This window comes from Schistocerca serialis, chromosome 4 (genome assembly GCF_023864345.2).
Source record: "Schistocerca serialis cubense isolate TAMUIC-IGC-003099 chromosome 4, iqSchSeri2.2, whole genome shotgun sequence".
NCBI classification, from domain to species: domain Eukaryota; kingdom Metazoa; phylum Arthropoda; class Insecta; order Orthoptera; family Acrididae; genus Schistocerca; species Schistocerca serialis.
In genome coordinates, this window is record NC_064641.1 from 581,116,950 (window position 1) to 581,138,866 (window position 21,917).

Consider the following 21,917-nt stretch of genomic DNA (forward strand, 5'->3'; position numbering starts at 1 on the left):
TAAAACAATTATTTTGCTTTTATACAGAGATCGCTCTCCTTCTGAAATGCCAGGTAATTACAGACCTCTTTATCTAAAATACAGCTGGATATCAACGTTTTATTTGAACGGATATATTGAGAATTATGTGCTATTACATTCCAGATTCTGAAAACAAGAGTATGGACTCTATTGGTTTGATACCTACGAAAACATAGTGAAGTATCAATAGCTAACTTGAACAGACTTTTAAATAAGATGAGAATGTTACGAAAGATGAAAATTACTGGTGTCCCTGTGGACATTTATTTCTCGATTATCGAAAACTGAAACAAAACAATATATTTGGTTGTTAAACGACTAAGTATATTTTTTTACGGTAACTAGAAGATAAGGTACAGTTTTCAGATTAAATTCTACCTCATTCATAACAACAAATCTATCTGGAAACAATTTATTACTGAAACCAATTTTTCATTTATACTTTTCTGGTGAACATTCAGTGAAACAGTATCTGAAGGTGTGTTTTTTGTTAATCACTATATGTACACTCAACTGTTTGGATATATGATGTACTTACTTTTGAAGCAATAGTGGAATGAAACATGGTACAGCGGCAATCAGTGTAAAATACACCCAGTTTCTGACAAACCAAGCTACCAAAGCCATGGCAATTACACCAAGGCAGTAAGAAAAGAAGCCCAAAAAGTTGACAGATGAACGGTGTTTGATACTGGCCAATTCCACTCCTGGAAATAAAATAATTGTTTGATATTTTACGCGTAATATATTTGTATATTTGCTACGTCCCATGTCTAGTTCTTCCATTCATCATGCGAAAAACATTATTACACGAAACGCAGATGACATATGAAGTAAAATAAAATTCCTGGAAGTAATGTTACCTTATTGTAGAATTTTTTCTCATAACCTCACTCTCAGATTACCATTAAACTATTTTTGATGGCTGCATTTTCTCTTGCGTCATAAACACAAACAGACTACAGATCAGAAAAGAAGACAATTATGAAGCTATTATAAGCTTGCGTTGTTTTTATAAGTTTGTATTTAAAATGTGTTTTTCAGCTTAATGCTGTGATAGAGCAAGTGTTTCTTTTTTCAGTTTTCTTCAGCTGGTCGCCACGAATTCTTCTTGTGTCCAACTTCATCTGAGTGCCACTTACACGCCAAGTAAGCTATTTTTGGTTATATTTCAGTTTCTGTTTTGCAGTATAAACGTCACACTCTACAGCTTCCTACAAGCGGACAGGCTGTCGGCTAGCGACCTGTGCTGCTGTCACTCTTTCGACGACCCTAAATAAATGTCTACAGATATCACAAAAACTAAGATTTTAGTGCCGTATTACAATATTATTCTAGCTCATCAGAAACTGAAATTTCATCACAAATCTGACTTGCGTATTTAACGTCTCATCTCTGTCAGATACAGAATTTTCAGTAATCGAAAGAGCAGCTGCAGAAATGTACACTACTGGGTATTAAAACTGCTACACCAAGAAGAAATGCAGATGATAAACGGGTATTCATTGGACAAATATATTATACTACAACTGACACGTGATTACATTTTCACGCAATTTGGGTGTATAGATCCTGACAAATCAGTACCCAGAACAACCACCTCTGGCCGTAATGACGGCCTTGATACACCTGGCCATTGAGTCAGACAGAGATTGGATAGCGTGTACAGGTACAGCTGCCCATGCAGCTTCAACACGATACCACAGTTCATCAAGAGTACTGACTGGCGTATTGTGACGAGCCAGTTGCTCGGCACCATTGACCAGACGTTTTCAATTGGTGAGAGATCTGGAGAATGTGCTGGCCAGGGCAGCAGTCGAACATTTTCTGTATCCAGAAAGGCCCGTACAGGACCTGCAACATGCAGTCGTGCATTATACTGCTGAAATGTAAGGTTTCGCAGGGATCTAATGAAAGGCAGTGCCACGGGTCGTAACACATCTGAAATGTAACGTCCACTGTTCAAAGTGCCGTCAATGCGAACAAGAGGCGACCGAGACGTGTAACCAATGGCACGCCATACCATCACGCTGGGTGATACGCCAGTATAGAGATGACGAATACACGCTTCAAATGGGGGTTCATCGCGTTGTCGCCAAACACAGATGCGACCATCATGATGCTGTAAACAGAACCTGGATTCATCCGAAAAAATGACGTTTTGCCATTCGCGCACCCAGGTTGGTCGTTGAGTACACCATCGCAGGCGCTCCTGTCTGTGATGCAGCGTCAAGGGTAACCGCAGCCACGGTCTCCGAGCTGATAGTCCATGCTGCTGCAAACGTCGTCTAACTGTTCGTGCAGATGGTTGTTGTCTTGCAAACATCCCCATCTGTTGACTTAGGGATCGAGACGTGGCTGCACTATCCGTTCCAGCCATGCGGATAAGATGCCTGTCATCTCGACTGCTCGTGATACGAGGCCGTTGGGATCCAGCACGGCGTTCCGTATTACCCTCCTGAACCCACCGAATCCATATTCTGCTAACAGTTATTGGATCAAAGTCGGAAACGTGATGGTACACATTTCTCCTCCTTACACGAGGCATCACAACAACATTTCACCAGGTAGCGCCGGTCAACTGGTGTTTGTGTATGAGAAATCGGTTGGAAACTTTCCTCAAGTCAGCACGCTGTAGGTGTCGCTTGTGTGAATGCTCTGAACAGCTAATCATTTGCATATCACAGCATCTTTTTCCTGTCGGTTAGATTTCGCGTCTGTAGCACGTCATCTTCGTGGTGTAGCAATTTTAATGGCCAGTAGTGTAACTGTTCTGTGGAACGTCCGAATTTCGACTTTCTCCTCGATGAGACAGAGACAGTGCTCCTGCTGCGCCCGTAGTATCTACACTGACGATTTGCAGTTAAGTGCTGGCCGCTGGTGGCCGAGCGGTTCTGGCGCTACAGTCTGGAACCGCGCGACCGCTACGGTCGCAGGTTCGAATCCTGCCTCGGGCATGGATGTGTGTGTTGTCCTTAGGTTAGTTAGGTTTAAGTAGTTCTAAGTTCTAGGGGACTTATGACCTCAGCAGTTGAGTCCCATAGTGCTCAGAGCCATTTGAACCATTTGTTTGCAGTTAAGTACCATTTTCATTTGCTGGACAAGCAGAGTGTATTAAATAAGAAAACTAGCTCTACAGAAATTGTACGTTCCTCTGTATCTTCGGGCCCTGTATTATAATGAGTTTTCAGTTTGTGCACACATAAAAAAATAACTGAACTGTTGGATATGTCTCGTCTCGCCTTCCAGCATTCCTACTACATCTTGGAATGGTTCTAAAAAGGCGCGAGTTCTTTTACAGTGTTGTTGTCGCGACCAGTAAGTTCTTCTTAGACGCCTATCTCCAGAAGCATTTCCACACTTTAATTCTGCTGTCTAACTACAGACTGCAGCATATCAAACAAGCTGTTTTACCTTCGTTTCTTGCTTAAAACTTGTCTGTACTGAATTTACGTCTCCAGTTTTCTTAATGATACGGACAGTCCTCTTTGGCAGCATAAGTCGTGAAATAAATCATTGCAACCACATATATTAAATAATCGTCATCGAAAATGTGGTTCAGGAGTGTGTTCAAAACACGTGTAGTCCATGCATAATGCTGAAAGGCTTCAGTGCCTTGTATATATCACCGCCTCGGTCAGTGAAAAGTGAAGTCTTATTAAAATGCTGGGGATTTACTCGTAACAGTTTGGATAATGTTTCATCAACGTAGACCTCACTAAATTTCCTGGAGTTTTCTCTTCTCGGAAAAGAGAGTTGTAACCAATATCATATTTTTCAGTGCCTAATCTTGATAAACAAACTGTGTGGCAGTAAATATGTTATACATTCTCCTATATGTATCGGTCATATATCCGTTGTACATTCATACACGAGGGCTATCCAGAAAGTAAGTTCCGATCGTCCGCGAAATGGGCACTACTGTAAAAATAAAAAATGTGTTATGTGCAACAGCTATACACAACTCCCAGCTAAGTATCTAAATAATCACCGCTCCGACTTCGACATTTGTCGTGGCGTTGTACCAATTTTCAATACCCTTGTCATAGAAGGCAGCCGCCAGTGCTTTCCGTTAATTCTCTACGCAGGTCTACAGCTCGTTATCCGTGCCAAAATGATGTCTTCATAGTCAGCGGTTCGTGCAAGCAAAGATGAAACTCTGGGGGTCAATTGCGGTCTGCATTGTGGGTGATCAAACACTTCCCACTGAAAATGCTGTAGGAGGATCTTCGTTGCCCATGCAGAGTGCAGCTGAGAATTGTCATGAAGAAGGAACGGCGTGGCAGTTGTGTTACGTGGGCTGCATAGCTTCAGGCGAAATTTCTTAGCAGGCCCTCGTACTTGGTGGGAGACACTATTTTCTAGGTACATTTACGTGCTCCTTGTGCGCTCAGAACTGAAAAGAGCGATGTGACGCGATCGTCGGGCGTTCTACAGACACTGCCCAACACATCGGTGCAAAGATTCATCGGATTTTTGCAGTGGTTCCCATTTCGCGACCGATCGGAACTCACTCTCTAGATAGCCCTCGTACATGGACGGGTATGTCATGGATAACGCTGGGCATCATACGCTGCCATAACTATATCATCTGGTCGTCTTTCACTGTTCTGTAGTAAAATGAAGCAAAGTATTGGTATGTCTACTGTACTAATTCTGAACTGACATTTACAAGCTCCTAACATAAAGTGCATGCTACAGCCAATATTAATCTAAATGGACGAATATATCTGGCAGAAATATCTGCCTTTTTAATTACCTTAGCTTTCAAAGAAACTGGTAATGCTTCAGAATTTACACTTTGATGTGTCATGCGGACATGTGTCTTTGGATGTGTAAGGAGAACAGAGCGCTTGCCCCAGTATATGTAGCGAACATTCAGATCAGTTGCTAACGAAAATCTCTCCGAAACATTGTTACGATCATCGTATTTGGCACTCAGGATTTATTTTTTCGATTCAAGTTTCGCTGTCGTACCGTTCCTCATCTCACGGGCCGTGATCGTAGAATGGGGGACTGAGCGGCGCTTGGGCAACTCGAACGAGACATTAAGCGAATTCCCGGTCCGGTACACATTTTCGTTCGTCGCCGCTAATTCCGATTAATATCCCGCTGCAGCTGATAGCAGTGATACTTCATACAGTTTTCACAGCTGTAGGGTCTGCATCATACCTGTCCTTACGAAGGAACAGACACTAAGTATTCAACTAACTCAAACGAGCTTCAAGTGTGTCGAGTGCACCTACTTCCCCAATCCAAAGTGGCTGTGTCGACATCTGCTGGACTTATGCGGTACTACCTACACAGAGAATTCGAGCGAGCATAAACATTAAATGCAGACTTCTAGTGTTATCCATAAGTTTCTTTCCTCATGAAGGAAGCACCAAATCTCAAAATATTTGATTCACTTCTTTTCTGGTTTTCCATAATTCACCATCACACAATGCAATGCTCCAAACGCAACAAAACAGGGCGTAGAATATCGTCGATGTGCCACTGTACTATAGCGTATGACAGTCCTCCCTGGATATCTGCCGCCCCCCCCCCCCCCACCTCAAATTCTAGAAGCCCGTGCAGATCCTCAAGCGCCATGCACTCCACCTCGCCTTCCCTATACGCCTCCTGTCCCCCACGCAAATCCTCTACTACCTCATTCCTTTCCCTCATCTGCTCCTTTTCCTTTAACATATCCACATCCTCAACACCTCCCGCAGCTTTGATTCTCCTCATCCCCTGGTTGCTCCTCTCCTTTCCACCCCAGCCCTCTGCTGCACCTTCACCGTTGTGTCCCCCCTGCCCTCCACCTTCACACCCTTCTTCTCCTATCCAATGGTGGCTTCCCTCGACTCCCCTTCTTGGATGATGTCCTCTCTCCCTCCATTTAGCCCTCCTATCAACTCTGATCCTCACCTCCCCCTCCCTTCCTCTGTTCTCTTCCTGGGCTTCCTTCCCCCCCCCCCCCCCTTCCATCCTGTTTTTTTCCTTGCCTACCCACTCTCTACTTCCCTTCTCTCCCCCAAGTCCTTTTTGCTCTCCCCTCCACTGCCTTTCCCACTCCTTCTCGCGTCCGCGCCCCCCCCCCTTTTCTATGTCCCCTCCCTGTGTCGGGTCCCCCCTTTTTTCCTTTCCTTTCCTTCCCCCCTTTTTCCCCCTCATTGGTCCGCGTCCTATCCCCCCCTCCTCCCCCCAATCTGTCGCCACATCGCCTGTATAGCGCTGTTTTAAGTGAGTGTTCAGTGTTGTGCGTCCCCTGTCAGTGTTGCGAACAGCCACCATACTGTCTCTAGTTGTGTTTTTTTTAATCTCATGTGAACAGAAACCAGACTGTCGCTGTGTTTTTTAAATTGTTCATGTCCATTTACTATGTGTTTTAATCAGCATCGCCGACCGTTTTGTTTTTATATTTTCTTCGTATGTTTTTTCCATGTTTCAGTTTTTAACAGTCACCTTTTAATCGCCTGCTTTAGTTTGTTTTTCATATCTCCTGATTCTGTTTTTTAACTTTTCTGTAGGCTGCAGATCGGCGTATTGTGCTGCTGCCAGCCCACCCCACCTGTGAGGGGTATCGAAATCCAATAAAGAAAAAAAAAGTCCTGTAACATTGCGGCTGGTGAAACCGAAGGGGTTCTGTTAGGAAATGAAATTGCACCACAGACCATCACTCATCGTACGATAGGCGACAGTCAGGTTAGTATCCTAAAACTGTGCAGGTTCTCTCCAAACACATCTTCACAAGTGTGTGTGGTGGGTGTATTTGGGGGAAGAGACCAAACAGCAAGGTCATCGGTCTCATCGGATTAAGGAAGGATTGGGAAGGAAGTCGGCCTTATCCTGTTAAAGGAACCATCCTGGAATTTGCCTGAAGTGATTTAGGGAAATCACGGAAAACCTAAATCAGGATGGCCGGACGTGGGATTGAACCGACGTCCTCCCGAATGCGACTCCAGTGTGCTAACCACCATCTTCGCAAGTGATCGGGGCTCAGCTCAAAGCGGAACTCATCAATGGAGAATATTCTATTGCAGTTTCACCAGTTGCTTTTTATATCGATGATAACGATTAATCAGGGGCTCTGAGTGCCTCTCTGTCGGTTGCTCGGTCCTCAAGTTCTGTTGCCTCTCTATGTCGGTCGCTTCCTTCATGACTACGTGTTCGGCCTTGGTTCACCAGTTCCTGTGAAAATCATTGTGCAGTGGCATCACTCCTGTTCAAATGTAGAGCAACACGCCGATTACTCCAGCCAGCTTCTTTGAGCCCAATGATCCGTCCTCTCTCAAATGTCAAATGCTTACATCCGCCTTCACTGTTCAAGCGTCAGTCTGTGAGGTATAGTTACTGTCCAGTTGAGTACACGGAACGAAATTTGCAAAGACTTTTTGCCCCTGATTACTGTAATTTCCAGCTATATGGAGAAATGGCAGTGACACACATTCATCCAGCGACCGCCAAAGTTTACAGTTCTGCATTTTCCATCGATACTTGAACGAAAATCAATGTGTGACCCATTTCCGTAACTACTTTTTTATTTTAGTGTGTTATTATTACTATTACTGTTATTAGTACTAATAATATTACGAGGGTCAGTCAAAAAGTAATGCCTCCTATTTTTTTTTCTGCGTTTAATTGTCCGGAAATTTAAATGCAATTACATAGGTTGAAAACCACAACATTGAGGATCATTTTGTCATTTTTCAATGTAATCTCCGCCCATCTCTACAGTTTTGGTCCATCTTTGAACAAGGGCATGTATCCCAGCACGGTAAAAATCACAGCTCTGCTTCCTAAGCCATTGACGCACGGATGTTTTGACGGCCTCCTCATCTTCAAAATGAATCCCACGATGAGCTTCTTTTAGTGGCCCGAACAGATGGAAGTCTGATGGTGCCAGGTCAGGACTGTATGGGGGATGAGGCAAAACTTCCCATCCAATTTTGACAATCTCGTCAGAGGTGTGACGACTGGTGTGTGGTCTTGCATTGTCATGCAAAAGAAGAACATCTGCCATTGATTTTGTTGGGCGAACTCGCTGAAGACGTGCTTTAAGTTTGTTGAGGGTTGTGACGTATTGAACAGAATTTATTGTGCATCCCTGCTCCAAAAAATCAACCAGAATCACACCCTCTGTATCCCAGAAAACTGTTGCCATAACTTTCCCTGCCGATCGCACAGTTTTGAATTTTTTCTTCCTCGACGAGCTTGTGTGATGCCACTCCATTGACTGCCTCTTTGATTCGGGTTCAAAAAAATGCACCCATGTTTCGTCCCCGGTCACAATTTTTTTCAGAAACTCATCTCCCTCCAAACGGAAGCGCTGCAAGTGTTGGGAGGCTATTGTTTTCCTTGCCTCTTTATTCTGATCGGTTAACATTCTTGGAACCCACCGTGCACAAACTTTTGAGTACCCCAATTGTTTAATAATCGTGATCACACTGCCTTTACTAAGAGAAATAATGCGACACACTTCATCTGCAGTCACCCGACGGTCACCACGAATGATGTCATCAACTTGCTGAATGTTGTGTGGAGTCACTGCACTCACCGGCCTGCCGCTCCGCTTTTCGTCAGTCAACGGTGTTTGCCCTTCAGCTTCCTTACAACGACGAACCCATCGTCTAACAGTGCTGACATCCACTGTCACAACACCATACACCTTCTTCAGTCTTTCATGAATGCGTATGGGCGTTTCACCTTCTGCATTCAAGAATTCAATCACACAACGCTGTCTCAAACGAACATCGATGTCGGCCATCTTACAAACTTCTGCTGTGCTGCCACCTGTTGACACAGAAAGTTACTACTGCAGTGGATTGCAGAAGAAGGTTTGAGGAATGGCGCCAAATTCAAATTTTTCACTTAACTTAATTTCTTTAAGTAGAAAAAAAATGGGAGGCATTACTTTTTGACCGACCCTCGTATTATTAGAAGTCCGGATGCGTTAGAGCAGATAGAGTATGCGAAATATACGTTATACATCGTAAATTCGCGCTCCGTTCATTTTTTAAAATGGCTCTGAGCACTATGGGACTTAACATTTGTGATCATCAGTCCCCCAGAACTTAGAACTACTTAAACCTAACTAACCTAAGGACATCACACACATCCATGCCCGAGGCAGGATTCGAACCTGCGACCGTAGCAGTCGCGCGGTTCCGGACTGAGCGCCTAGTCATTTTTTAAGACTGAATCAAGAAGAAAGGTATTGGAGATGTAAATACAAACATCTACGACTAAAGTTTTAATGGATCAATTGTTAACGTTGAGAATATGATGAAAAGCAGAATCATCCATGAAGGTGTGAATTACAAAACACATTTTCAACTTATCTCGCGTCCCTCACATGCCTCATTAAATGATTGCAACGAGAAGACATTATTTATACCCGCCATTCACAAACGGATCATGAAAGGTTGGTACCAGAAGTAGTTCCGTCTTTGGTGATGAAGCTATATTGATCTGGCAGTTGCGTAACACGCCATATTACAAACAATATACCTGTGATATCAATCTTACATAGCCAGTGACAGCATGGTAGTCGTGATAGCTTTGTGTTTAATGGAATGGTAATGTTGTTCGTGGCTGAAATCAGCGGGAATATCAGGAAGTACTTAAAATGCATACAAAGGTATTCCAAATGCAGAAACATAAAAAGCCATCGCAGGAATTCATTACATTTATTTCCTAACAACTCTCGGGTGAACAATGTGTATACGAGTAAAATGCAGTTCACATCCCACCTACAATTCGTTCAATACCTATTTTTAATATTGCTATCACGTAGATGCATCAAGCACTGTACATCGGATTTTGGAGTGTGTATTTACGTGTGGGCTCTCATCTACATAGGAGGGCTGCGGCACCAGTATGCCACAGCGATTTACAGGAAGACTTGCACATGATTGATGATTGGTGTAGGATCTAATTCTTCTTCTGTTGTCAGTGATACGTTACTTCCTACCACATACGTCTCATGATGACTGCAATTAGTAAGTCAAACTAATACAGATGTTTTCTTCCACATCAAAATAATCTCTTTTTCACACATTTGGGGAGGGGTAGGAAAACATGTGATTCATCAATGAGGACAAATCCAGCAAACGCCTCTCTCAGAACCCCATGACCTTGCCAATGGGCGTCACAGTTCAAATGGTTCAAATGGCTCTGAGCACTATGGGACTTAACTTCGGAGGTCATCAGTTCCCTAGAACTTAGAACTACTTAAACCTAACGAACCTAAGGGCATCACACACATCCGTGCCCAAGGCAGGATTCGAACCTGCGACCGTAGCGGTCACGCGATTCCAGACTGTAGCGCCTAGAACCGCACGGCCACTACGACCGGCGGCGTCGCAGTATCTATGTCTTTACTGTACAGGAGTTTTGTGTTTTTCAGGTTTGCGATCAAAGTTGTGCACATAGCACTGTACAGTATGGAGTAGTATGTCAATACATATTTTTGGTTTTTACTCTTTCCATAGGTTAGAGTCAGACAGAAAAGAAACGTGACGCTACCGCCTTGTTTCACCATCTGCCATGCACTATACGGTAGCTTACAGGGTATTTGTTTCGTAATAGATGTAGGATGATGCATTTTTTTTAAAAAGGGGCCGCGCCGGATTAGCCGAGAGGTCTAAGGCGCTGCAGTCGTGGACTGTGCGGCTGGTCCCGGCGGAGGTTCGAGTCCTTAGGATAATTTAGGTTAAGTAGTGTGTAAGCTTAGGGACTGATGACCTTAGCGGTTAAGTCCCATAAGATTTCGCACACATCTCAACATTTTTATTTTTTATTTTTATTTTTTTTATTTTAAATAAGGAAGTGGTGAACTGTTGGAAGACCTGTGACTGATCACTGTAGGGACTAGTAGTAGACCTCAACGTAAATAAATGTAAGTATTGCGCCTAAATAGGACGAGATATCTTCCACATCATCGCAAAAATGTGAAGGGACTGGTAGTTGAATCTGAACATAATGTCACTTACTGGATAGAAATGAAGAGAACCGTAACTTTTCTATTACGATATTGATGTAGCAGCAAAACCTGTTGTGTCACTGATCTCTCCATATATTCTCAGCATTAAAAAAGAATAATTTACAAAAGCTATACCCTTCGAGAGGAGGTGTAAATAGGTTTGCTGTAACGGAATTATTGATCTCCGTTTCTCTGTATTTAGAAGAATAAAGACGTTAAACCATATCGATGTTGATTGATAGAGGGTATTACGCGATAATACCCCGAAAAAAAGAAAGAAAGAAAAAAATCTGAAACGCTTAAAGTGCATAGCCAATCCCGCACACATCTATAACTTGTCCGTCATGACTTTTTTCCTCGTTTCGAATGCGGCATTCGATTTCACCAGTAGACGGATATCGTATTATCGTATTAATGTCCACTGGTAGGTGTCAAGAAATTTTAGATCAGGTTGCACGTAGGTAAAATGGGAGGAACGTGCCGAGTAAATTTTGCTAAGCATTCTCTCAGGTCTCGCATTCGGGAGGACGACGGTTCAATCCCAGTCCGACCATCCTGATTTAGGTTCTCCGTGATTTCCCTAAATCGCTCTAGGCAAATGCTGGATGGTTCCTACGAAAGGGCACGGCCGAGTTCCTTCCCCGTCCTTCCCTAATCCGATGAGACCGATGACCTCGCTGTCTGGTCTCCTCCCCCAAACAACCCAAACCCCATTCTCTCTTGAGTGTTGGAGTGGGTCGTCCGTCACGCAGCACCTGCCTACGTCTTCGGCGGTGGCAGGTTGCTGCGGGGCAGTAACTGACCCTCTCTCTATCTGTACGCTGTGTGTGCAGGGAGGTGGGAGGGTATTGCTTATGTTGTTTCATGTGGAACTGCTGTTGGCTGCATTCGGTACAGACTCCATCGTACTCAAAAGCGAAGAGGCAGCTGTGGCAGTATCAAACACAGAAGCGCTACAGAGCGACCGGTTCAGCAGAGAGAGGCGCGACTGCTGTTACACTAGTGTTCTGCTGTACAACAGGAATACACTGCACATGGTACGAAAGCTATATTTTCTTCAGGTTACCTTCCCTTAGGAACGTGGGTGCACTCATCGACTGTGATGTGTACTAGAACATGCGTTGATACTATGAAATGGTGCATTGATAATACCTGGCTACTAGCTGAAATCTAGATTTGCCGAATAAAAACATGCAAGAAAAGGACGACTCATTTTTGTGCTCTATCATTTGAAAGCTGCATTTTCTGTTTGCTTTTAAATGCATAACGTGCCTATTCTTATCTCAGTGTTCGTGGTATCTTTGGTGAGTGCACAAGTGGCACAAGTAGATGATTAGCAATGTAGGTCCAATCAGATGTGCATTTTGGCGGCACGGTGTGATAGGCGATGTGATACTCTTTGGTGCTCCAGAAGGGGGGGGGGGGGAGGAAGAAGGATTCTACAGGGTGAAATGTTTGTTTAAAAATGGATGTTGCAATTATTCATGTACTATCCCAACAGTGGCGGCAAAATGCTACCCCAAAATGTTGAGCATTATGAGGAACTCAGCGGCGTCTGCGGCCGTGGTGTGCTGGAAGTGTGAGCTATGTGATAGGCTTCGCAAGTGTGATATATTGGTGATGTATACACTCTTCTCAGTAGAAGCGTTCCCTCGTTATTTTTGCAAGCCCAGAACGTTCTTATAGTGTTAATGGACTTGATAGCGATGACACACACACTATTAGTGTGGAGGAATAAGCACGTTTAGGCCGGCCTGAGTGGCCAAGCGGTTCTAGGCGCTACAGTCTGGAACCGCGCCACTGCAACGGTCGCAGGTTCGAATCCTGTCTCGGGCATAGATGTGTGTGATGTCCTTAGGTTAGTTAGGTTTAAGTAGTTCTAAGTTCTAGGGGACTGATGACCTCAGAAGTTAAGTCACATAGTGTTTAGAGCCATTTGAACCAAAGCACGTTTATGTGATACGTAGAGCTGGCGTGTATTTGTTCTTAAATAAGAAACTGTTTAGTGATGAAGATCAATGTAACTGATCCATATTTTTACTTGTGTGTCCTCAAAATAAGTGGCTATATGTGAAGTACTCGGAAAAAATCGGTAAAATCGTAAATAGCAATGGTGTGCTTACAAATGGTAAATAGCAGGAATTTACTTGTTACTAAATAATGCATTGCGAAAATTTTAAATGTTCACAGTCCAGTATTTATGTGTGTACTGTTGAAAAATCTGTAAAATCTCCACCAAGACCGTATTTACGCGCGTCTTCTTAAAAATAATCGGAAAATGTCACCAAAACCCAGTTCACGTGTATCTTCTTAAAAAGTGGCGAAAAATCTGTAGTATAGCAGTGACACCCGTATTTGTGTATGTATTCTTTAAAAAATCGGTAAAATAACAACGACACTGTAAACAGCATCATATGTTGCAGAAAATAACTTCGGACGCAATACCCTCCCAGAAATTGCGTAAAAGAAGCCGACACCATTGGGTGCAATACTATGTTGAACATATGCGAATATTACGTGAATTTACTTATGCTGCTGCTGCTGTTGCTCGATCGAGATACAGACTACGAATTCCAAGTCCCCTCTCAGGATGCTGAGGACTTTGAGGGGGGCGGTAGTTAGGAGCGGGTGGCGTACACGAGTGTACTGCATCACTAGGATACAGAAGACGCCATTTTGGGTCAGAAATAATCTTCTTTATGACGACGGTTTTCACTTTAGGCTACAAGCATTTGACCATTAAGTAATACCTGAGTCAACATGAGCTTGTGTTACTCGGCCACCATCTCGACCTTTTGGTTCAAATGGCTCTGAGCACTATGGGACTTAACATCTGAGGTCATCAGTCACCTAGAACTTAGAACTACTTAAACCTAACTAACCTAAGGACATCACACACATCCATGCCCGAGGCAGGATTCCAACCTGCGACCGTAGCGGTCACGCGGTTCCAAACTGAAGTGTCTAGAACCGCACGGCTACACCGGCCGGCCATCTCGACCTTTTCTTTTTCTTATTTTTTTCTTTCTTTTTTTATGGACCGTCAATGAAACTATAAAGACAGTTACAGCCCGTTACCAACGGCCTAAATGTACAAAACGAAGGCCCAAGTGAGCGCTTAGTTGAGCTACGTACACTAAGGCAATGGCCGATTTATTTACGTTAGAAGGACACTGGAACTTTGCCATTGAACCCGCCTTGTCCCACGACCCATACGAATGCTAATAGGGACATTGCGATGTCTGACAACAGGAATACGTTATGAAGATTTAGAAATTTCGACATCAATGTCTAAACAAGCACTGAGCAAAATATTTCCTGACACATGCGAATTGTTTTAAGTTATCCTGATGAAGAATATCATGAAAACAAATGAAGAATCTCAGCTGTGTAACGCATTAATTGTGCAAGTTACAGACAATATTTTCTTAGTTTTCAGTATGTTTTGACCTTCATACAGCCTAATAAATTATAGGTGGGGTCAGTGAGGTCTCTTTTACTTCATTTCTGAGAATATGGGGATTTACATTTCCGTTCTTGAGGCGAACCAGAACTTTTATAAACTTTTGCACCGGAATATAGAACTCCATGCCGAACTCCAGTGTTCATGAAAAGTTTTAATATTGTGGTAATGACGTGAATAGTTTACGCCTGTACTCACTCTTGTTGTGGACTACTTATTCCTTTAGGCAGTACACACAGGCTGTACCAGAATTAATGGCGAACACTCACTCAGCTGAAAGTACACTGTACCAGATGCCACAAAGTATCAGTAAACTGAGGTCCACAGACGAACCGTTTGCGAGATAACGGCGACTTTGTGATTTCATCCAGCATCAACTTGATTCTGTGTAAACGTCATCCCAGTTACGAAAAGGTAACAATACTGTACAATATTTTAAAAAGTTGTTACAGGTACTTTGGTAGAAGTGCAGGTGCTTTGGACACAATAACAGCGACGTGTCTGCTCATAGTTAAAGGAGAGAATCAAAGTGTCATCTTTGTACCCGGATGCAGGCCTGTGTCCGTCGCCGCAATTCAACCAAGTTTCGAATCCTGCCTGCATCATTTTGAAATTCTTGACAAGCACTAAGTTTCTGTTCCAATTCTTCAACCATGTTAAACAGAGTAGCGTATGCTATGCCTTTAGGTTAGCCCCAAAACACAGACTGTCATGGATGGTGATGATGATGATGATGATGATGTTTGGTTTGTGGGGCGCTCAACTGCGCCGTTATCAGCGCTCGTACAAATTCCCAACCTTTGCTCAGTCCAGTCTCGCCACTTTCATGAATGATGATGAAATGATGAGGACAGCACAAACACCCAGTCATAGACTGTCATAGAGTTCAAATGAGGAGAGCTGGAGGCCACGATACGGGTCCTACTCACCAAATCCATCTTTGACCATATCGGCGCGCTATATCCGCGTGCTAGATGTCGTGTCACCATAGAACCGTACTGTGCCGGTGCTCCATCACGCATGAACCACATCCTCTGCTGTTGTTCTAAGGCAATAACCACAGGCAATCAAATGGCTCTGAGCACTATGCGACTTAACTTCTGAGGTCATCAGTCACCTAGAACTTAGAACTAATTAAACCTAACTAACCTAAGGACATCACACACATCCATGCCCGAGGCAGGATTCGAACCTGCGACCGTAGCGGTCGCTCGGTTCCAGACTGTAGCGCCTAGAACCACTCGGCCACACCGGCCGGCTTAGCTCAGGCAATCCCGCAAGATGATATCGCAGAAAGTGAAGGTAATTCCGTCCATTGAGTTTATCTGGTAACAGTGAGAAAATTGCGTAGTGCCCCTAAACACAAATTCAATGACAAATGCTGCTGATGTGAAGATTCATGCTCAGCATGTGCGTTAGGATCTAGATGACTTCAAAGGTGAGGACTGTGATAATTAAAGACAATATCAAGAGTGAACCCAGCTTCATCTGTAAATAAAATGTTATTGTCAAACATAGGCTTGCCCATAGCTTGTCGCTGCATCCGCTGACAGAACGTTAGTCGAGGACCAACGTCCGCGTCACAAAGAGTCAATGGAGGTGGTGAGGGTACGCTGCATTTTGGTGTATTATGCTCCAAATGCTTCTGTGACTCATTCTAGGAATTTGTGTGGCAAGTCGAGATTCCTGGAGAATGTTTGACTGTTCCCAGCACTGCATCTTCAAGCACAAGTGTAATTCATGCAGCCTTACTCGCTCTCACACTATGGGCAAAGCTGCCAGTTTATCGGTGGCGTTGATGCATCCGACTCTCGGGGTTCCTTCTCGCAGGGTATACTTCTTGATACAAGCGTGCAGCCTCCAGTACATTGCCGTTAGCTGCACCATACATGAAATGCATATCCACATATTCGTCGGTACTGTAATGTTTCATCTTACGACCAACACTCGTGCAACACAGTTGACGCTCCACAAAAAACTGACAGGAGTTGCACCCTGACTGTGTACTACAATGTCGCATTCGTTTTGTTTACAGCGCCATTGGTCTAAACCGTAAACAAAGACCATGCGAAGTTCACACAGAAATAGGTCAGCAGTGACTAGTAACCAAAATGTCGCCATTATCTCGTAAACATTTCACTTGCTAATATATCTGCTGGGAAATTTTTACTTCTACTAATGTGCGCTTTCCGTTCAAGCCATTAATTATGATACATCCTGCATACCGACATAAATTTGTAAGATAGCCCATGACTCTGAAGGTGGTGATGGAAGAAGTTTCTGTTTCACATTCACACAACACTCTGACTTCACTCTAAATACACAAAAGATTGTGGCGTAGAACATTAATGAGTTGAAGTATGCTAGCAATTCCATATGGAGATAAATGTAATGAGAGAGATTTCGTAGCGTAAAAATAACTTCATAAAACTATATCAGAATGACCAGAAAGGATACAGGATTTACACTTATAGCGGTGGAAGTACAAAAATATAAGAAAATAATTTTTTTTTTACATTTGTTTAAAAATGGTTCAAATGGCTCTGAGCACTATGGGACTTAACTTCTGAGGTCATAAGTCCCCTAGAACTTAGAACTACTTAAACCTAACTAACCTAAGAACATCACACACATCCATGCCCGAGGCAGGATTCGAACCTGCGACCGTAGCGGTTGCGCGGTACCAGACTGTAGCGCCTAGAACCACTCGGCCACACCGGCCGGCTTTACATTTGTATTTCACCTTTTTTTCACTTACCATTGACTTCATTTGTTGCTATAGATACACTTTTCTTCATAAGTAAGGGATATTCTTCAATGAATTTTGCACAGCATAAAAACCATACTTACAGGTGTATGAAACGGTAGAATTTTCCAAATCTATTAAGAACTGTGGTAAAATCTGAGATAATTAACTATAATATTTGAGTTTTTTTCTAAACATGAAGTTTAAAATGTAACAGCACATTCATTTTTTCATAAATTAAATAATTTCTAGATGGTGACAGCCTCGATGTGGCCTACCCCCCCAGTATCGTGCCGCACAACGATCGCATTGCGAGAAGAAAATCGAAATGCTCAGAACGAGCTGCGACACGAGAAGCAAATGTCACCACCAAACGGCGGCCGGACGTAGTAATACCTCCCGGCCCTCACAGGCGAAGTTACGCAAGAGAGCGAGACAAATGCCTCAGTTTCCCCCACGGAGCCAAGTGCGTGGACGAATACGTATATGCCAAGTTAACATAGAAGGATACACGAGGACAAAAGGAGACATCCTCACAAAGCTACTAACAGAAGAAAAAATTGATGTGCTGACCTTGCAGGAAACACATCTATCAGAAGAAAATATCTCGAGACTTCTAATACCGGGCTATGAAATTGTGGGCTATAAAGCCCATAATAAACACGGTATTGTAACACTGATCAAGAAAGAACTGGTTGATAATATTGAGGAAACTATGCACCACGAATTTGCCGTGGGAATCAAACTAAACGATATGACTGTGTATAACGTGTACAAGCCACCTTCAGAAAAATGGAACAACCTGTTTTACCTAACCCACAACACCCTGCAGTCATAATTGGCGATTTTAACTCCCACCACCCCAGATGGGGCTATCAGTCTTGCGACAAAGAAGGACTCATGCTGGCAGACTGGGCAGATATAAATAATTATACATTAATATACGATGCAAAAGATACCCCCACCTTCTGTTCAGGAGCGTGGGGCACAACATCAACGCCCGATCTTTGTTTTGTCTCATCTGGAGAAACTGGAATAGCACTTCCGTCCAAGAGAACTGTACTGAGCCGTATTCCTCGGAGCCAACACAGACCAGTTATTATAGACCTTGGGATCCAAATACCAGTAATAAAGAGCCCCCCTATAGCCCGCTGGAACCTCAGGAAGGCTAACTGGGTTAAGTTTAAAGATACCATTGAAAATAATGTAAACAGAATTCCCCCAATTCCAGAAAATTACGACAGATTTACGAAGTTAATTATTAAAGCGGCACATAACTCAATACCAAGAGGAGCGCGGAAAGAATACATCCCATGCTGGACAAAGGAGTGCGAACAACTACTCGATGAATATAACAAAACAGAGAATCCAGAACTAGGAGAACAGCTCATAAGAGCTATGGACGAGGAACGCAAACAGAGATGGCAAAAGCGGATGGAACAAATGGACTTTACGCACTCCTCACAGAAGAGCTGGAGTCTACTGAGGAAACTTGGCGGAGCACAATTCAAGGGACGGAACATCAATAATAAAATGACCCCTAACAAGATATGCTCTTCTATACTACAAACATCCAGAATCCATGCCTCCGCCTCGAAGAAAAAAGAACTGCACCAACTGATGAACGAAGAGCTAGATGCAAGCGAGGAGGAAGCAGGTTTAGCGAACTGGGTAACACAAGAAGAGATAAATATAGCACTAAAGAAAATGTCACCTGGTAAAGCAGCTGGCTGTGACGGCCTTCTTCCAGAATTCTTGAAGAACCTCGGGCCAAAGGGAAGAGCATGGCTGTCTTCTCTTTTCTCTAATATCATAGATACCAGCCGGTTACCAAAGCAATGGAAAAACGCACAAGTCATAGCCATCCAGAAACCAGGGAAAACAGGAGAGAATGCTAAAGATTATAGACCGATATCTTTATTGTGCACCACTTACAAGCTGTTTGAACGAGTCATCCTAGGTAGAATAGAAAGTAAAATAGAAGCTGCTCTTCCCCCAGAGCAAGGCGGTTTTCGAAAAGGAAGAGATTGTTGCGACCAAGTTCTCGCCCTAACCACTTTCATTGAAAGAGGTTTCCAAAACAAAAAAAAAAAAAACGGGCATGGTATTATTAGATCTCACCTCAGCATACGACACCGTATGGACAAAAGGGATACTGTATAAACTGTCAAAAGTCGTGAAATGCAAGAAGATCATAGAACTAGTCAGAAATATGTTGATAAACAGGAGATTCAAGGTATCTCTGAATGGGAAAACAAGCAGCTACAGGACACTACAAAATGGTCTCCCCCAAGGGTCTGTGCTGGCTCCATGCCTTTTCAATTTATACATAGCGGACATCCCAAACCTGGAATCTCGTTCTTTTATGTATGCAGATGACATCGCTATCGCGGCTCACGCCAACACTTTCGAAGAACTGGAAGAAATTTTAAACAGGGATCTGGAACGACTACAACAATATTATGACAACTGGCACCTCAAAGTAAATCCGACTAAATCCGTGGCATCAATAATGCACTTGTGTAACAAAGATGCAAATCGTGAGCTAAAAGTGCAAATAAAAGGTAAATTGTTGAAAAACGATAGAACGCCAAAATATCTGGGTGTTAAGCTAGATCGCACTCTCACATATAAGAGCCACCTGTACGAAGTCGCCCAAAAAATGAAAACAAGAAACAACATCATAATGAAACTGGCAGTAACAACCTGGGGATGTTCCACTGAAACTCTACGCACATCAGCACTGGCACTTCTGTATAGTGTAGCGGAATATTGCGCACCCGTCTGGGCCCGCAGTAGGCATGTCAGATATATTGATGTGCAACTTAACGAGACAATGAGGCTCATAACAGGAACAGTAAGACCCACCCCGAAACCTTGGCTGCCCGTCCTTGCCAATATCGAACCACCCTCGATTAGACGTGAAAGAGCAATACAGAGGTACAAAGAAAAGTTCAGGGACCTACCTCCTCCCCCTGACAGATTGATGTCAAGAAATCCCTTCTGGAAAGAACTCAAACAACAGATTGATATCGATAACCTGTGGAAACAGCAATGGCAGGAAAGCAAAGCGAATAACAGTTTCCTTATTGAGGACCCATCTCAACGAGTTCCAGGCTTCCAACTCCAACGTAGAGTGTGGGTAACCCTAAATCGTCTGCGGACAGGTGTTGGTCGGTGCGGATATTTGCTGAAAAAGTGGGGTTTCTCCCAGGACCCCAATTGTGAGTGCGGAGAGAGTCAAACCATGCAGCATATAGTTGAGTGCGACGTACACGGACTTAAGGGAGGAAATCTGATGGACATACATGTGATAAGTGACCAAGCACTTTTGTGGCTGGAAACCCTGAAAATTTTATTGTAAATCATTGTTAATGTTAATTTAAATTTTTATGTTGATGTTTGTAAGTGTATCACGCTTTGCCTGTAGCTGAACGAGAAATAAATAATAAAATAATCTAGAGTTTCATACACCTGTAAGTATGGTTTGTATGCTGTGCAAAATTCATCGAAGAATCTCTCTTACTTATGAAGAAACGTGTACCTATAGCAACAAACGCAGCCAACGGAAGTGAAAAAATGATGAACTTCCACATGTAAAAAAAAAACATTTCGTTATTTTTTTGAACTTCCACTGCTATGATTGTGAATCCTGAATCCTTCCTGGTCATGCTGACAAAGTTTTATGAATTTATTCGTAAAAGTATAGACAGTGCAAATTAAAATGACCTGTGGTGTCTCTTCCGCTCCAAGATGGCCCGTTTGACGTCCTACCCCCCTTAAGGCAACAAAGACGCCGTTATCAGCATCTCACGGAGTTTAAATGGGGTCTTGTAATAGTGCTGCGAAAAGCTGGAAGTTCTTTCTCCAATAACACAGGAAGACTTTGCAGAAATGTAGTCACCGAACATGACTGCTGGCAGCGGTGGTCATGAAAATGTACGGGTGGAAGAAAACCGGACTCCAGGTGGCCAGAGAGGGAAGGCCATCGTGTTCGGCGTATGGATCTGGCGCATCGTTCTGCCTCTGCAGTAGCAATTTGAGGAGCACTCTCGTGGTTACCCCACACACCCTGACGGCAAATTTGTTCGTCAATCGACTGGTTCGACCTATTTGTGTTCGGCTTTTTGTGCTGCCATTCATAAACAGTATTCCAGAGGGTGTTTTCCCACAGGATAACTCACACTCACATACCGCTTTTGTAGCACAACAGCTCTACAAAGTGTCGACATGTTTCTTTGGCCATAACGATCACCATGTCTGTCTCCAATCAAGCACACATGGGACTAATTGAAGGCCTTCAGTTAGTTGCATTGACGGAACATACTTCCCTGAATTTTGAAGCAACTAAGGAACTACGGAAAAGAGAAAATATGACGAACATTAACTGCCCCCGTATTGACCAACCAAGTTCAACACGCTCTGCGTCCCACAGGCTGACACCAACACCTGTACAACACAATGCATTCAACATTTGGCGATTACACCGGTTATTAATTTCCCAGCATTTCAAATTTTCAATGGTTTCTCTCACGCTTACATTAACCTGTCATCCTGCAATGTTAACCCTCACATTCGGGAGGACGACGGTTCAATCCCGTCTCCAGCCATCCTGATTTAGGTTTTCCTAAATCGTTTCAGGCAAATACCGGGATGGTTCCTTTGAAAGGGCACGGCCGATTTCCTACCCCATCCTTCACTAACCCGAGCTTGTGCTCCGT

General features: G+C 43.4%; 1 protein-coding gene across 1 annotated transcript in view; it reads right to left on the reverse strand.

The window, feature by feature from the left end:
- Positions 1 to 555: 555 nt before the first annotated feature.
- Positions 556 to 21,917, reverse strand: part of LOC126474619 (solute carrier family 22 member 7-like) — a 58,815-nt gene continuing 37,453 nt past the window's right edge. The window contains exon 3 of the mRNA XM_050102096.1: positions 556 to 728. Within this exon, the coding sequence (XP_049958053.1) occupies positions 556 to 728 (173 nt within the window). The remainder of the gene's footprint in view (positions 729 to 21,917) is intronic.